The 14,967-nt window shown below is 46.3% G+C and overlaps 1 protein-coding gene across 1 annotated transcript; it reads left to right on the plus strand.

Annotated features, from left to right (window-relative positions):
• Nucleotides 1–5,405: 5,405 nt before the first annotated feature.
• On the plus strand, nucleotides 5,406–12,074 carry LOC101760497 (11-beta-hydroxysteroid dehydrogenase 1B). The gene is made up of 6 exons (XM_004979260.3): nucleotides 5,406–5,764; nucleotides 8,437–8,629; nucleotides 10,173–10,258; nucleotides 10,683–10,814; nucleotides 11,152–11,316; nucleotides 11,400–12,074. Exons 1-6 carry the CDS (start codon nucleotides 5,567–5,569, stop codon nucleotides 11,697–11,699), a joined length of 1,074 nt encoding a protein of 357 aa, XP_004979317.1. The 5' UTR covers nucleotides 5,406–5,566; the 3' UTR covers nucleotides 11,700–12,074.
• The last annotated feature ends 2,893 nt before the right edge of the window (nucleotides 12,075–14,967 follow it).

Below are 14,967 nucleotides of genomic sequence, written 5' to 3' on the forward strand. Positions count from 1 at the left end.
AAATCTAATGTGCCTGTTCAGGGAAAGAGAATTGTCTCATGAGAAAATTGTCTATGCCGGGAAATGTGAATTGTACGTTCATGACCAAAAGGCCGGTTGATACAAGGATTTAGTAAGCAGATAAGCAGGCAGTACCAAAATGCAGTTGGCACTAAAATAACTTTACACATTACTTGGTGAATATTTGCTAACTTGATATGTGTAACCTAATGCAATCTAACAATCATAATCCTCAGAACCCTGATGAACAGGATCTGATAGAGAGAAAAACAGAAATCACAAGATTTCGATCCAAAAATTAATCTACTGGACACTAATGAACATGATCTGATAGGACAACAAACAGACAACGCATGATTTTGATCCAAAAGTAACTGAGTAACGAACACGACGAAAAACCGTGAAGGGGGGGATCTGGACTAAGTTGGGTTTGTGAAGGGGATTCAGGTACCGAAGTAGCAGATCCGCGCGTGCCGTGGGCTCGACGTAGCACCGCGCGTCGCCTGCCCTTCGCTCGGCGCAAACCGCGCCCCGCCGGCGAACAGCAGCGTCCGCTCGTTAACAATGACAAGTGGGCCCCCGGGGATTCAATGAGGCGCGCGCGAGCGGTCGCGTCCGCTCGTTTCCTCCGGGTTGTGCCACGCGTCGGATCTGAAACGTGTCGCGTCTATTGTCCATCTGCTCATGATGCCTGATGCTTATATCAAACTGTCCCGTCTGTGCATACCGGTCAAGTATCAAATCTTTGAGAGCTGCCAACCTGTCCAAATTAGACCATTTTACTCAGTATATCAACCCATATATGCTCATGCATGCCTGTCCAAATTTGAAGTGGATGAATTTAGAGACTATTTCGGACCAAAACTAGCTGCTTGTCTTCGATCTCCATCATTTATTAACGTTTATAATCTTTACCCAGTTACAATAAACTTCAGTTACCAATTATTCCATATGCTAATTTGGACTGGTGGGCAGCTCAATAATACTTGATTGGCATGCATAGCCAGACGGGACAGGTTGAGATCTGCATCAGGCATCATGAGCAGATGGACAACAGATGTGACGTCGACCTAATGGGATAACTTTGTACCCTCACCAGTAAATTGAATATATTCTACATACTAAAACAAACCACATTGATTGATTGTTATGCCTAGCTAGCTACTACATGCTCCTTTGTTCAGGCTGATCACATTTTCTTTCACCTATAAGAATTTGTAGATCTCAGTGGCATATACTTTTATAGTGGACGAAGTTGTGTAGACACCTCAATGATGGTTTAGGAGATTGTTTACATCGATACAAAAAAGGTACCATTTGAGTTTTTGGAGGACATGGGATAGATTAATTTGTTTTTTAGAATGTGGCATGAGCAAATTTGCTGAATCCATTTAAACTAGGTACAGGAGTTTAGGAATAAGGGGGACCAGGCATTACAATGTTCATCAACTTCTCCACAGCAAGAAGGAAACAGGGAACAGAGCAGCAGGTGTAGGGCAGTGTCAGCATTCATCGGCAGGCGTTTGGCACGAGTGATCGACCGGTCTATGAATCGGCAGTTGGACAACCAGATTATGCAGTTCGTCACTCAAAATCAGTTCGGATACGCTAGAATGCAACGCAAGATGTGGTCACCCCCCCCCCCCCCCTCCCCCGCTCTCTCGCGCGCGCACGATATTGCTTGTTTGATTGTACATATCAATTATATGATACACAGCCAACCGAGAGATGCAGCGTTTTTCTTGTTCATGCAGGGTAAAATCGTGGGTACTGAGAAAAACAGGAGTAAGAACACAATTGCTGTAATATTTAACCTCATGCTCTCGTCGATTCCAAGTATAGAGCCACTTAACCCCATGCTCACTTCAGATTTGGCCACTGCTTTCTAGTTTTCCTCCTTTAAATGCACCAAAACTACACGATGTATAACCAAACCAACATAACTACTGTATGTACATAGCAATGCTTCATGTTCAAGAGAACCATTCGCTCTCTAGCCTCTACCATCAAGTTCACCAAACAAAGTATTCCTCAACAACCAATTTCGGTACACGCACGCGTTCAGTACACGCGTCACTACACGATGCAAATGAAGAACTGAGAAGAGTGGTTGGCCATTGAAGAGGTCGAGCATGGGCAGCTGTTGGAGAAGAACATGACAGGGTCCTGGAACATGGGCGAGATCCATGGCCTCACCGGCGACAGGGACGACACGACCGACTGAAGAATCAAGCGTCATGGGCAAGCAAGCCACTGCTCGTAGCTTCAGGGAAAGAGCGCCGAGTCAAGTTCCATCTGTAGAGTACCCATTATTTTCAGCCGATCCTCAGTCGCAATCAATCAGAGTGTCAGAAAACATGCCGTGAACTGCTCGTCGGCGGAGACGCCGCGCGCGAGTCAACGGCCGGAAGCGCCGCCGGAGCCTCCGCAACACACACTTTACAGGAACCAGACTATTAGCCATTAAAGAGGGAAAGGGAGACGGGTACGGGCAGAGGGAGGAAGAGACCAATCCACCGGGGGCGCTGAAGAGCCAAAGCCATGGCCTCGCCTCGCCGGCGACAGGGACGAGACGAGGCCACCGGCTTGATTGCGCGTCATGGCCGGCCGGGCAGAGCAAGTGCGGACGGGGGCGTCCCCGGGATTGATGAGGGTCAATGGAGCGGACGGCGATGCACGGATAAAGTAGCTGCTGCACATGATCCACAATTTTAGTAAGAAACTTCGCGGTCAGGTGATTAATACAAAACACTCGGATCCATCGGGGCAACAGCTCCTATCCCGCTGGCCGCTGCTGTGATCTTTGCAGCGAAATGGTCACCGATTGTGACGACTTGAAACCTAGGAAATCTATCCTGCCCGAGATATCCATGGCGTCGCCTGCCCAGGCCGGCGACGGGGACGGGACGGGGCGGCCGGTCGATGCCGCGTCGTGGGTGGCCGGGCAACGCTTGCAGTTGCAAGCACACGCAGCCATCGCCGGCCTGGACCTTGAGAACGTACGGGCTAGCTACTAGCTAGGACTAGGAGTGAGAGCCGTGACCAGGTGGCCGGGTTTGCGTGCCATTTGTGGACCGGATCCAGTGCTTGCTCGTCGAGGTTGAACCAGTAGCAGCATGGGCAAGCAGTCCCGCCGGCGGCTACACGACTGAACCAGTGAATTCAACTTGCCAATAGCTGCTTATTAGCTTGCCGGTCAGTGAGGTCGGCACAAAGCAACCTCACGGTCTTTTTCGGCGAACACACGACGCTCCTGCCCTGCTTCGATTTACAGCAAGGCCAGTCAAAAAAGTTTACACGAACACAAGAAGACAGACCGATGCATGCGTCAGGCGACGACCAAAGTAGCTGACCGTCAAAGGGGTTCAGATCGTACAGGGTCAGATGGTCAAAGGGTGAAGCGACGGCCTTCGTCTCCGGTTGGCGCTTCCCCGCGTTCCGTCGTCGCGGTTTGCGTGAAGGCTGCTTCCTGCTCCAGTGTTGCAGGCTTGCAGAAACCTGCACGCATTCATGTCGCCACCCCGTCTCCCACTGGGCCGGAGGGTCGTCGCCCGGTCGCCGGCCTGTGCTTCCCCGGGGTGACCACGGCACGGCACCACGGCCACCTGTTGCGCGCCATTGAATTTGCTCAGCTAAACCTCACCTACCCCACCCTCCCCTTCCTTCAGCAGAAAGAAAAAACGAAAGGTACTTGAGCGGGTGTTTGGATATAAGTGAGTAAAGTTTAGTCCTATCATATCAGATGTTTGATCACTCATTAGAAATATTAAATATAGGGTAATGATAAAACTAATTGCATAAACGAGGGCTAATTCGTAAGAAGAATCTATTAAACCTAATTAATCTATAATTAGCACATGTTTACTGTACCATCACATGAGCTAATCATGGATTAATTAGGCTTAATAGATTCGTGTCGCGAATTAGTCCTCATTTCTGCAATTAGTTTTATCATTAGACTATATTTAATACTTCTAATTAGTGTGCAAACGTCCGATGTGATAGGGACTAACGGTGCTGTTTCTACATTAGTCCTGCCACGGTTTTGTAAGTATTTTATGATTGATTTCTGCAGGGCCATGCATGTTCTCAGGCCGGGTGGCCATGCACGTGTACTGGAAATATAAGGTTTTCCTCATGCTTTTCCTTGCTACAGAGATATGGGAATATTGTTAGAGGATGCGGGAACATGACAACATGTGCATGCTTCTCTGCGCCGTTAGGGCAGCTCCAGTGTAGTCTCAACGGCGTTTATGTGTCAGAGCTGGAAATCGACGGTCGATAGAGTTCGAACTCAGCTGATTAAAATATTATACCTTCTGCCCGTACCATGCTTGCATGAGAGATAGGAGAAGGTGCGCGGTTGAATGAGGAGAGAGGGAGCGGCAGAATTCTGTATTTTTTTAATGTTTCTTTGGGTCCCACTAATCGAACTCAGAGCGCTGGAGGTCTCGAATCTTGTTTGCCGTCGATGTTTTTCCCCTCCAAAATCGGTGATACTGGAGCTGCTCTTATATATCCTCCCAACCTCAGTTTCGGAGGAGCAGCTGCTATTTGTTTCTTCACTGATTAAAATATAGATTTTGATACACATCTAGACATAGATTTTTTTTCAAAAATTCGAAATAACAAGTCTTCCATTCATGAATAAAAAACGATTTCTTTTTTTGAAAAGACCAACTTTATACTAATGTGTACATATCGGAACCATAGCGCTACCACATGTCCACGCAATTAATATCCGGAGAGATGATCATCGCAGATAAGTACTCCAGGAGGCGGCTCACAAGAAAAACACACCAATTTGAACTCCAGCTGCTTCTCAAGAGATGTGATGTCTGTCGCCTTCAATCTTTATTTACCGCCCACGACCCTGCTAGGCATTGGGGCACAGTAAATTAATTCTTACGGTTGTTAGGTGGGCCGTGGGCGACGATCCGATCAATTCATCCATGCATCGCTTCGACATCGCGGTAGGGGTTATCGGTCGGGCGTTTGCGGCGTGCTCCTGGTCACCTGGAGGCTGGGAGCGGAGTATGGGCACGGCTGGCCCGTGACGGCAGCGGCGCCGGCATTTACTCCGGCCACCGGCTCGGCGCCTCCCCCCTGGCCGCAACACTACGCTAGCCCTTACACGGGTCTGGACCCCGTCCGAGGTTGCATCTCATCGCCTCGCCTCAGACACATGGCTAGCCAACGCAACAATCTCCTGTACATGCACACCATTGACCACACACCTCGCTCTAGGAGACTAGTCTAATAGTAGGAAAAGAAAATACGTTAATTGTTGTGGAATAATGGCATTATTGTATAGTATTTGCTCCCCTACAGGTGCATCCACCCCACCCACCCATCAATTCCCGGCCTCCCCGGCTCTCTCTGGCCAACCATAAATAACCACCCCCACGGGCTCCCACACCGCCGCCGCCGCCACTCCTCCTGCGTGCTCTGCTGCACTTCCACCGCCGCTGCTTCGGCCAGCTGCTAAGTAGGAGGATAGGCCGGCCGGCGGGCAAGCTAAGGAAGGAAGAAGACGAGCACAAATAAAGCAGCAGCAGCGAGCAAGATGAGCAAGGAGGTGGCGGTGAACGTGTTCCTGAGCTGCTTCATGCACGTGGGCCTCGCGCTGGTGCTCCTCGTCTACCTCCCCATCGCCTTCGTCTGCCGCCTCCTCGCCCGCGTCTTCGTCCGGCCCTTCGCCAGGGGCGAGGACCTCCGCGGCAAGGTCGTGCTCGTCACCGGCGCCTCCTCCGGCATCGGCGAGGTCAGTCGGTGTCCTCACTCGTCAACCACTAATCCCTTATCTTAGGACCTCGCCTCTGCACGTCGCCGTTCTTTACTGCCAACGCCAACCGGCCTCCGCCGTGCACGCCATTTCCAGCCGCTCGAGCGCGTGCAACACGTACGGTCTCTCCTGTCAGTGCATTTGCTGCTCTCTAGCGAGCCAGGGAGGAAGATGACAACCCGGCAGGGGGCCGGCGCCTGTCAGTGTGCCCCCAGGTCTTTTACTAGGCGTGCAGGCCTGTACTTGTAGGTCTTAATTTTATGGTCTCACTCACAGGCGCTGGCTGCTCCTCCTTGTCCTTAATCCTTAGCTAGCTTGCTTTCTTTTTCCCTTGGTTTATAAAGTTGAGTCACGGAACGCTACTGCAGCTAGAAGGGGTTGGTTGAACTCCGTGCAATGCGGTTTAGAAGCTAGCATATACTTTTGACTTTTTTGGTGAGCTACCGTTGTGCCTCTCCGAGTGTCTGTTTGGTTTATAGGAGCTCCTAAAATTCCCATCACATCGAATATTTAGATAGTAATTATAAGTATTAAATATAGACTAATTATAAAATCAATTGCACAGATGGAGGCTAATTTACGAGACGAGTCTATTAAGCCTAATTAGTCTATGATTTGACAATGTGATGCTACAGTAAACATGTACTAATGATGGATTAATTAGGCTTAATAGATTCGTCTCGCGAATTAGGCTCCATCTGTGCAATTAGTTTTGTAATTAGCTCATGTTTAGTCCTCCTAATTAGCATCCGAACATCCGATGTGATCCTGCTAAAGTTTAGCACCTCGTATCCCAACACCCCCTAAGGATCCGAACACCCCCGAATCCCAAACACCCCCGAAACTGGCTGCACATTCTTTTTCGATAATGGAATAAATACAGGCTCCTCCTGGGCCTCACACGAGGACGTAGCAGTAGGGTGTGTGTGTAAATTTGCATCTGTGACGATCGTGACGTTGCACGCATATGTATCCATCCAATTATGAAGGGAATCTAATTCACACCAGTTGCACGTGTTAGGACCATATAAAACATCTGCTTAAACACTTTGGCCTTTGCTAATTTGGTTGGTTGCAACTAGTTGGTGTTCTCTGCTAGTATACATGAGAGATAAGATTTTTGTTCATGATACAGTGTACAAAGTTGTTTCAAGTCTGGACGATATAGGTATTTTTGCTAGGCTGTTTGTTTGATGTTATGTACTGGTAATAACTTTAGCAAGATGAACGGAAGTTTCTTTACGTACTGCAATAATAAAGCTGCCTTTTTTACTTGTGAGAACGCTTTAGACCAGCAAATTAAAGCAAGTCTCCACCGATAGATGTTTGCACAGGCAGCACGCCATCATGTCCACAAAGCCCCAATCAGCACAATTGCCGCCATATAAATATGGTTTCTCTTTCCCGCATTTTCTCTTAAAGTCCTTGTTAATTTGCTGTTTCGGGAAACCGACCTCTCGTTCATCATAACATAGATTAGCAGTAGTTGATCGAAAAAAATCTCCTCCGCAGCTAGCTAGCGCGTCTAATTTATTGATTTATGAATATGCCAGCCCTTAGTGATGACACAACGAAATGGAACCGCAATTGACTCCTGTCTTGGTCAAGAATAAAGGCAAGGGTCCAGGCTAGGACAGACTATGTGAAAGCGTATCAAAATAAGGCCGGGCAACAAGTCGCCTGCTGGGCTAGCATCACACCCTTGAAAAACAACAAGTTGTCCTTTGGAAATAGAAAAAAAAAATAATACGAGCAGGTAACAAGTGTAAAGGAGCGATTTTTCAAAAAAAAAAGTTGTTCATCAACAAGTACGTACTATCTAGTTTATTTATACAGGGATTATTAGGATTTGAAAAAATATGTTAAGAAGTAAACTTTGTCATAAAAACCCAGTCCTTACTAAATTAGTCATTGAATTAACAAGCTTATAGAACTTTGACTTTCTTTGTCCGACCGCTACAGTAAACGTCTATGTTTGAAGTCGATGTTGCGCGCAGCTGTTATCAGCAGGGTCGCTGGATCCCCCCTGGCGCTACGTCATAAATTCTGCACCGGCCGTCTCATAACTCCGAGCATGGGCCTCCCGGAAACCTGTGGTTGAATATATACTTGAATTGCATGCAGTTTTTGAATTAGTTGGTACACGATATATACATGGCTGCTGATGGCATTGTTAGCTCCAGCTGCATGTGGCTCTACAGTCACTGGAATCAAAGCCCATTGTTCATGGCGATCTTGAGCCGTCAGTATTCACTGTCTGCTAGCTCCTCGTCATACTAGTTCTGTCCTACCATCTTCATTTCGTGATGTGAAGCAACAAACGGTGTGGTTGATCAGATCAATATACAGTACAAGGGTACGCCATCCTCGAGTGAGGACAAAACCGAATGAATTATGTAAAACTGATGACTCATTTTTGTTTGAAACCCTAACATTTTTCGGATCAACAGTCCTCATTTTGCGATAGATCCTGCAGAGAGTGCATGTCACAGTAAGTGCAGTACGGTGATAACTTTTGCAGAAAAATGATGAGTGAATCGAAAGATGTGGCTTTTACTACTGTTTACTGCTGCACAGTTGTTTTTTGCTGACCACCTATTTGTATCCCAACTGAAAGCTCTCTGTCAACTGTGATGTCGTTATATATCCAGCACCTGGTGTACGAGTACGCGAGGAAGGGCGCGTGCGTGGCGCTGGTGGCGAGGACGGAGATCGCCCTGCGCGCCGTGGCCAAGACGGCGCGCGACCTCGGCGCCCCCGACGTGCTCGTCGTGCCGGCCGACATCACCAAGGTGGACGAGGCCAAGCGCGCCGTCGAGGAGACCGTCGCGCACTTCGGCAAACGTACGCCCACCCCTTCTATATATTTATTTATATATATACATATATATATGTATATGTATAGCAACCTCCGTTTCCTGCTACAACTTTATTTTTTCGGAACTATTTAGCTCTGCATAGAAACACGTCGTGTAAAGTTTGCGAGGACGGTGTCACGTGAGGAGGAGTGATTACGGTGCCCGGAAGTAGTGCCAGCGCCAGTGCAAGGATCATTACCTTGCCGCCTTGCCGGTTGGTAGATGGCACTGCTTAATTGCTTGCAGTAATGATTAACAGTATTAGCACAGTAAGTACGGGACACCCGGACTGCATAACCTAAGCATGCAACTAACTGTCTCGAGTGTGCTTTGCATCCGTGTTATCTACAACTAATGCTAGTTCCAGCTTCCCTCTTGATCACTTCCAGTTAGATCAACTAAATCAGGGCTAGGTACTGGAGTGGCTTCTGTTTTTCTTTCTCTGGAGGCTCTAGATGTAGTCTTTTACTACTAAATTAAATGCCTGTCCTCCTGATGATTGAACAACATCTAGAGACGTAGGGTACTAATGTCCTTACTCAAGAGGGTCTTTCGAAATGTAGAAGCCGTCTCAAGAGAGTCTCTCGCGCATAATTCTTTATACATGGTACTCCCTCCATTTCAAATTATAAGTCATTCAAACTTTTTTGGATAGTCAAACTATTTTATGTTTGATCAAAATTATAGAGAAGATCATAAAGGTTTATAGCACCGAATAGATATACTATGAAAATATGTTTAATGAAAAACTAATAGTACTTATTTGGTATCATGAATGTTAGCACTTTATTATATAAATTTGGTCAAACTTGAGATAGTTTGACTCTCCAGGAAAGTTAGAATGACTTATAATTTAGAACAGAGGGAGTACGTACAATTAATAGCGCTCGATAGAGCAAAAAAATGTAAACAGTCTCGATTGATTGGTGGGTCGTACAGTCTTTCAGAAGTAATAGGGACTGTTTTGTGTTGTTCGGAATCAGCGGTTATACAGATAAACTAATTAATGAAATTCCCTGCAATCATCAACTCTACGTACGGTCCAGGTCAAGGTAGCTGAGGGTAGCTGTTCCCTGACCATGCGGAAGCAAATTGGTTACACGGATAGTGAAGTGAAGGTCATATCGTCCAATTTGATTGATAGATAAAGTAGTACCGGCAAGTGGCTCTTTCAACTTGTTAATTATTTGTTATTTCATCCTACCAAGTAATTTAAGAGAGTATCGCAAAACAGTAGAATGATGGGTGCAAATATTCCTATGGTAACGAGACCAGCTATATGAATCTTAGATCGATATCCTGGGAATAATCGATTTCAGTACCAGTTACAAATTATCAGCAGACAGCAGTTGTTGCTTTGACAGTGAAATGGTTGGAAGAAACATGTTTCTCTACCAATTTCTAACTAATATGAGAATATTTTTATTTGATGTTGAAATAGTTTGACTCAGGTAGCGGTGACACTCAAATGCTGTGTTGTTTCTTTCTTCTCTGCGATTCAAGTACTGATTGTGATGTATGCTCCACAGTGAACCATCTGGTTGCCAATGCGGGGATCTGGTCCAGCTGCTTCTTTGAAGAAATCACCAACATAACCGCCTTCCATAATATCATTGTAAGCGTTTAACTCAACAAAACTCTTATCATATGTTGCGAATTTTGTCTTTAGAAAATAACCAACCGTTGATGTATGTTTCTCTATGCAAAAGTAATAGGGTTCGCCACGGCGAGAAAAATAATGGCCCTTTCCATTTTTTTTCTATTTCTGATTTTAATTAGAGCCTGAACTAAGTCTTGTTAGATTTACGTCGCACTCACACACATTATATGCGCCGAGGCTGATACAACATTCTTTCCTATGGTCTAGTTTTCCACTGTAGAGCCTTCAACGCTACAGCCAACGAATTAAATTGCATTAGCTTCCGAATTTATAGCATATTTCAAGTTTCACACCTAAAAAATCTTTGTGCTTCTTTCTTTATTCTGTTGCAACTTGTCTGTAATCTGAATATTCTGATGGGCTGTATGCTTGCGTGCAGGATCTCAACTTCTGGGGCGCCGTCTACCCGACCTACTTCGCTCTACCGTACCTGAAGGCCAGCCGGGGCAACATCGTCGTCACATCCTCCGTCGCCGGCAGGGTCCCCACCGCCAGGATGAGCTTCTACAACGTAAGCGACCCCTCCTTCTGCTCAAGAACATGCGTACTGGGGAGCATAAATTCTGCTTACCAAACACCTTTTGGTTGTGCCCACGTACAACAATTACAGTTGAATCTGGTGATCTAATTATTGACATAAGCAGCCTACTAGCGATCTAGAGTTATCAGACATAATTTCGTTGAGCTACCTAGCTAGATCGATTGGACTCAGGGTGCCCTACATGAACATGAATTCTTTCTTTTGCCAGATGTGTGACGACATGGATTCTGAATTCAGATCGCAGTAGGTCTACTACACTACACATCAGCTGTTGCTTAGATTTTGGATTGTATAATTTTTTTTGTAGGCGAGCAAAGGTGCTGTGATACGGTTCTACGAGACCCTGAGGGCTGAGCTCGGGTCCCACGTCCGCGTCACCATCCTGATGCCGGGGTACGTCGTCTCCAACCTCACCAAGGGCAAGGGACTCCAGAAGGACGGCCATGTCGGCATCGACGAGGAGGCCCGCGACGTAAGCTCCTCTCCTCTCCCCTCCTCAACATTTACTGTATATTTTTACCATTGAGCTGAGGAACATGTACATGGTGTGTGCAGATCAATGTCGGGCCGCTGCCGGTGGGGAAGACGGAGTCGCTGGCGGCGGTGGTGGTGGCGAGCGTGCAGCGCGGGGACTACTACGTGACGTGGCCCGGGTGGTACTGGCCGTTCCACATGGTGATGTGCGCGGCGCCGGAGCTCCTCGACTGGTTCTCCCGGACGTTCTACGTGTCCAGCTCCGGGGAGCCGCAGGACGGCGGCGCCGCCCTGAGCAAGAAGATCCTCGAGGCCGTCGGCGGGAAGAAGTTCCTCTACCCCAAGACCATCCGCTCCCAGGCCGCCATGGCAGCTAACTGACTGCTAGCTGGACTCGTTTTCCTTCGTCAAGACAAGATGTTAGCCACATAAATTGAATATATTATACATAAAAATGCATGTTCTGCTGTTGGATTGGTACGGGATGATCTCAAAAGGATGCAGGGTGAAATCAAACGGGTGCATGGGGTCGACACTGTATTTTTTATTCGTTTTATTTTCATTTTCTCTCATTTTTCTTCCTCTTTGATTTTATATAAGTGATCAGTGTGATGTGAATTAATACGAATGTTTATTGGTGGCATGAGCGCCCCGTGATGAAGTGGGGTGTGGATGCAGGTTGCAAAGTTGATGTATCTAAACGACTGCATTGTTGAATTTGAATTGAAGATGCAGCTAATGTGTCATCAATAGGTACCTCGTTTCTTAAGTGTATAAATTCTAGTTTGCTTTTTTTTTCGAAAGAAATCTTTTTTTTAGAGATTTTGGAAAGAGATCTAGTCTAGCAATTCTTGAGTACGCCAGTTTGTGTTGAATACTATTTGGACAAGATATACACACTGATATTCGCAAAAAAAAATATACACACTGAAATATCGTTTTGAGCCCAGTGAAGACGGGCTTAATGACAAACTGGGCCAGACAGCATGCAGGAAATAGCAGCCTTGGAATCCAGCACGACCGGCTGGCAGGAGGATCCAATACGCGGCCCAGCGACCGGCAGCCTGCTCTTGGGCCTTGGCAAAAACTTATACTGCGTCGCCCAGCAAAATATTCGGGATTTCTAAATATCACGCGGGTGATTTTGTTATGTGTTTTCATTCACTTTTCAGCTGATAGTTTCAAGATTGCCCCCAACATTCTCTGCTACTCACTAGGATGAGACTATTATATGCCTCCCTCAAAGTTCTATTTGGATCCACCATCTAAAGTTTAGTTGGCTAAATTTAGCAGCTAAGGATCCAAACAGAACAGCTAAACTCCAGTTAAAGACTCCCAGCTAAATTTTAGCCCTTTAGTTAGTTCCAACTCGCTAAACCAGCTAAACCCAGTTAAACATGCTTAAAGTCAATCTACCCCTCCACTGTCTTGTCTCGGCCCATCACACTGGACCCACTTGTCAGACCTCTAGGAGCTTGAAGAGGATGCAGACCCATGAAAATTAGAAGTTAGAAAATGTTTCTTTCCAAAACCAAATTTGTTACCGCAAATTAGGAGCTGGTATATGCTATTATCCCTAACGGCATTGGTATGGTTAATACTTGTCCATGCCTGCATTGCGCAATGTGGTTAAATTACCTCTCAATGACCGGCGTGATCTACAATAGTGAGTGTATTGTTTAAGCTTAAATTTTGTTCTTTCTATGATTTGGAGAGTCATGTAAATGAAGGGCAAGAACTTTGTAGTTTAAAACAACCATCCTAAGATGCTTGTGTTGTTACCAAAACTGTTTAATGAAGCTAATGATTTCAACAATATTACAAGCTGCACGGGTCATCTTGCTATAGTTGATGATATATTCTATGAGAAATTGGCAGTCAAAGTAGACTTCTAAAGACTTTATCAAACCTTAATACGCCTACAATAAATAGGAAGACCCTTAGACCCTTTTTTTGCCAACAAAGCAAGCTTTATTTATCCCAGCCTTTGAAGAAGCTGATCGCATAAGAGTACATCAAAGATATAATATAGTACATCATGGTTTGAGCTCACCAGAAATACTGACTGAAATTGGGAACTACAATGCAGAAAACAAACATGCGTGGACATGCTTATATGCATGCGTTATTTGAAGAAATCTTGCTAACTATCAAACCTTTCATTGGGCAAAGCTACTGATTGTTACTCCGTTTTTAAATATATGTAAACGTCATATATTTGAAAACGGAGGGAGCACAAGCTATCTGCTATATTCTGCTGATATAGTGTAGTGTAACTAGGCATCGATAGCACGCATCAGCATGCATGGTTTCGATTGTGACTCCTGGTCCAATGCAAGCCCCACCATAGCCCCCCACTCGCACTCCTTCACGAGATCCCCATCACCATGATTTTCATAGCGGCGGCGGCGCATCTCGTCAAGAACAATGGTGCTAACACCACTCATGTTGCCATACTCACTTAGCACATGGCGGCTCGCGGACAGCTTGCTTTGTTCCAGGTTAAGGCATTCCTCGAAGGCATCCAAAATAGTACGGCCTACAGGGTGCACAACCCAGAATAGGTCGTTCCAGTCGCCACGAAGGCTGAGAGGTCTACACGCATCAGCCAGGCATGCATTTCTCCATGTTGTGAGCGACCAGCACTGGCAACTCGTTGGAGAGGTGGTAGTCCATACCGTTCTTGCTGAGCTTTAGGGAGACAGAATGCTTGGTCTTCGGTACGACAGTTTGGGCTGCAGAAACCATATCAAACAATGGACGTTCAGTGCTGGTCTCCGGGTCAGAACCTACGATGACAGCACCTCCACCATCGCCGAAAAGTGCCTGCATCACAAGTGTGTCATGGTGACTCTCATCCGGAGTCCGGAAGAAGACGAGCGAGAGCTCAGCGCATGCCACGAGCACACGGGCACCGCGGTTTTTCGCAGCGATCTCTTTCGCAACGCGCAGCGCGCTTGAGGCAGCCGCGCAGCCATGGTAGTAGAGTCGTGCATTTGCAATGGAGGGTGAGGCTCCGTTAACAACACAATTGTTTCTATGGTTCCATAAAGTCCAGGATCCAAGAAGTACCATGCTATTGAAGCCTTTTCTCCAAGTTTTATCAACTTTTTTATCAACTTGTTGACTTGCTTTTATCCCCCAGTCCGCAAAGCTCAATTCATTCCTCCATGGAGCAATATGACTTAGACCAGCTAGTATTAATAGGCTGTGCCAAAACTGCCGTGTGAAAATGCAGGTAGTAAGAATATGCTGAATGGTTTCTTCCTCCTGGTCACATAGGACAGACTGATAGGGGTGTGGGAGACCTCTATGTGCTAGACGATCAGCTGTCCAACATTTATTTTGGATTGCAAGCCATAGGAACATTTTGCACTTGGAGGGAGCAAAAGTTTTCCATCAACACTGCCATGGCTCAAAACTGATCGAACCACAAAAAAGAATCCTCTATATGTGGACTTGGATGAGAATATCCCTCTCGCTTCATGCTTCCAAAGATACTGATCATTTTCCTGAGATAAGGCCACTTACTCAAGGGTATTCCAAAGTCACAAATATTGATTCAAACCTTCAACAAAAAGACTGCCCTGAATACCTGTCACCCATGCACGGTCATTGAGCGTTTGTGGAAATGGGGTTTGTTTAGATG

The sequence above is a fragment of the Setaria italica genome, chromosome VIII (assembly GCF_000263155.2).
Source record: "Setaria italica strain Yugu1 chromosome VIII, Setaria_italica_v2.0, whole genome shotgun sequence".
NCBI classification, from domain to species: domain Eukaryota; kingdom Viridiplantae; phylum Streptophyta; class Magnoliopsida; order Poales; family Poaceae; genus Setaria; species Setaria italica.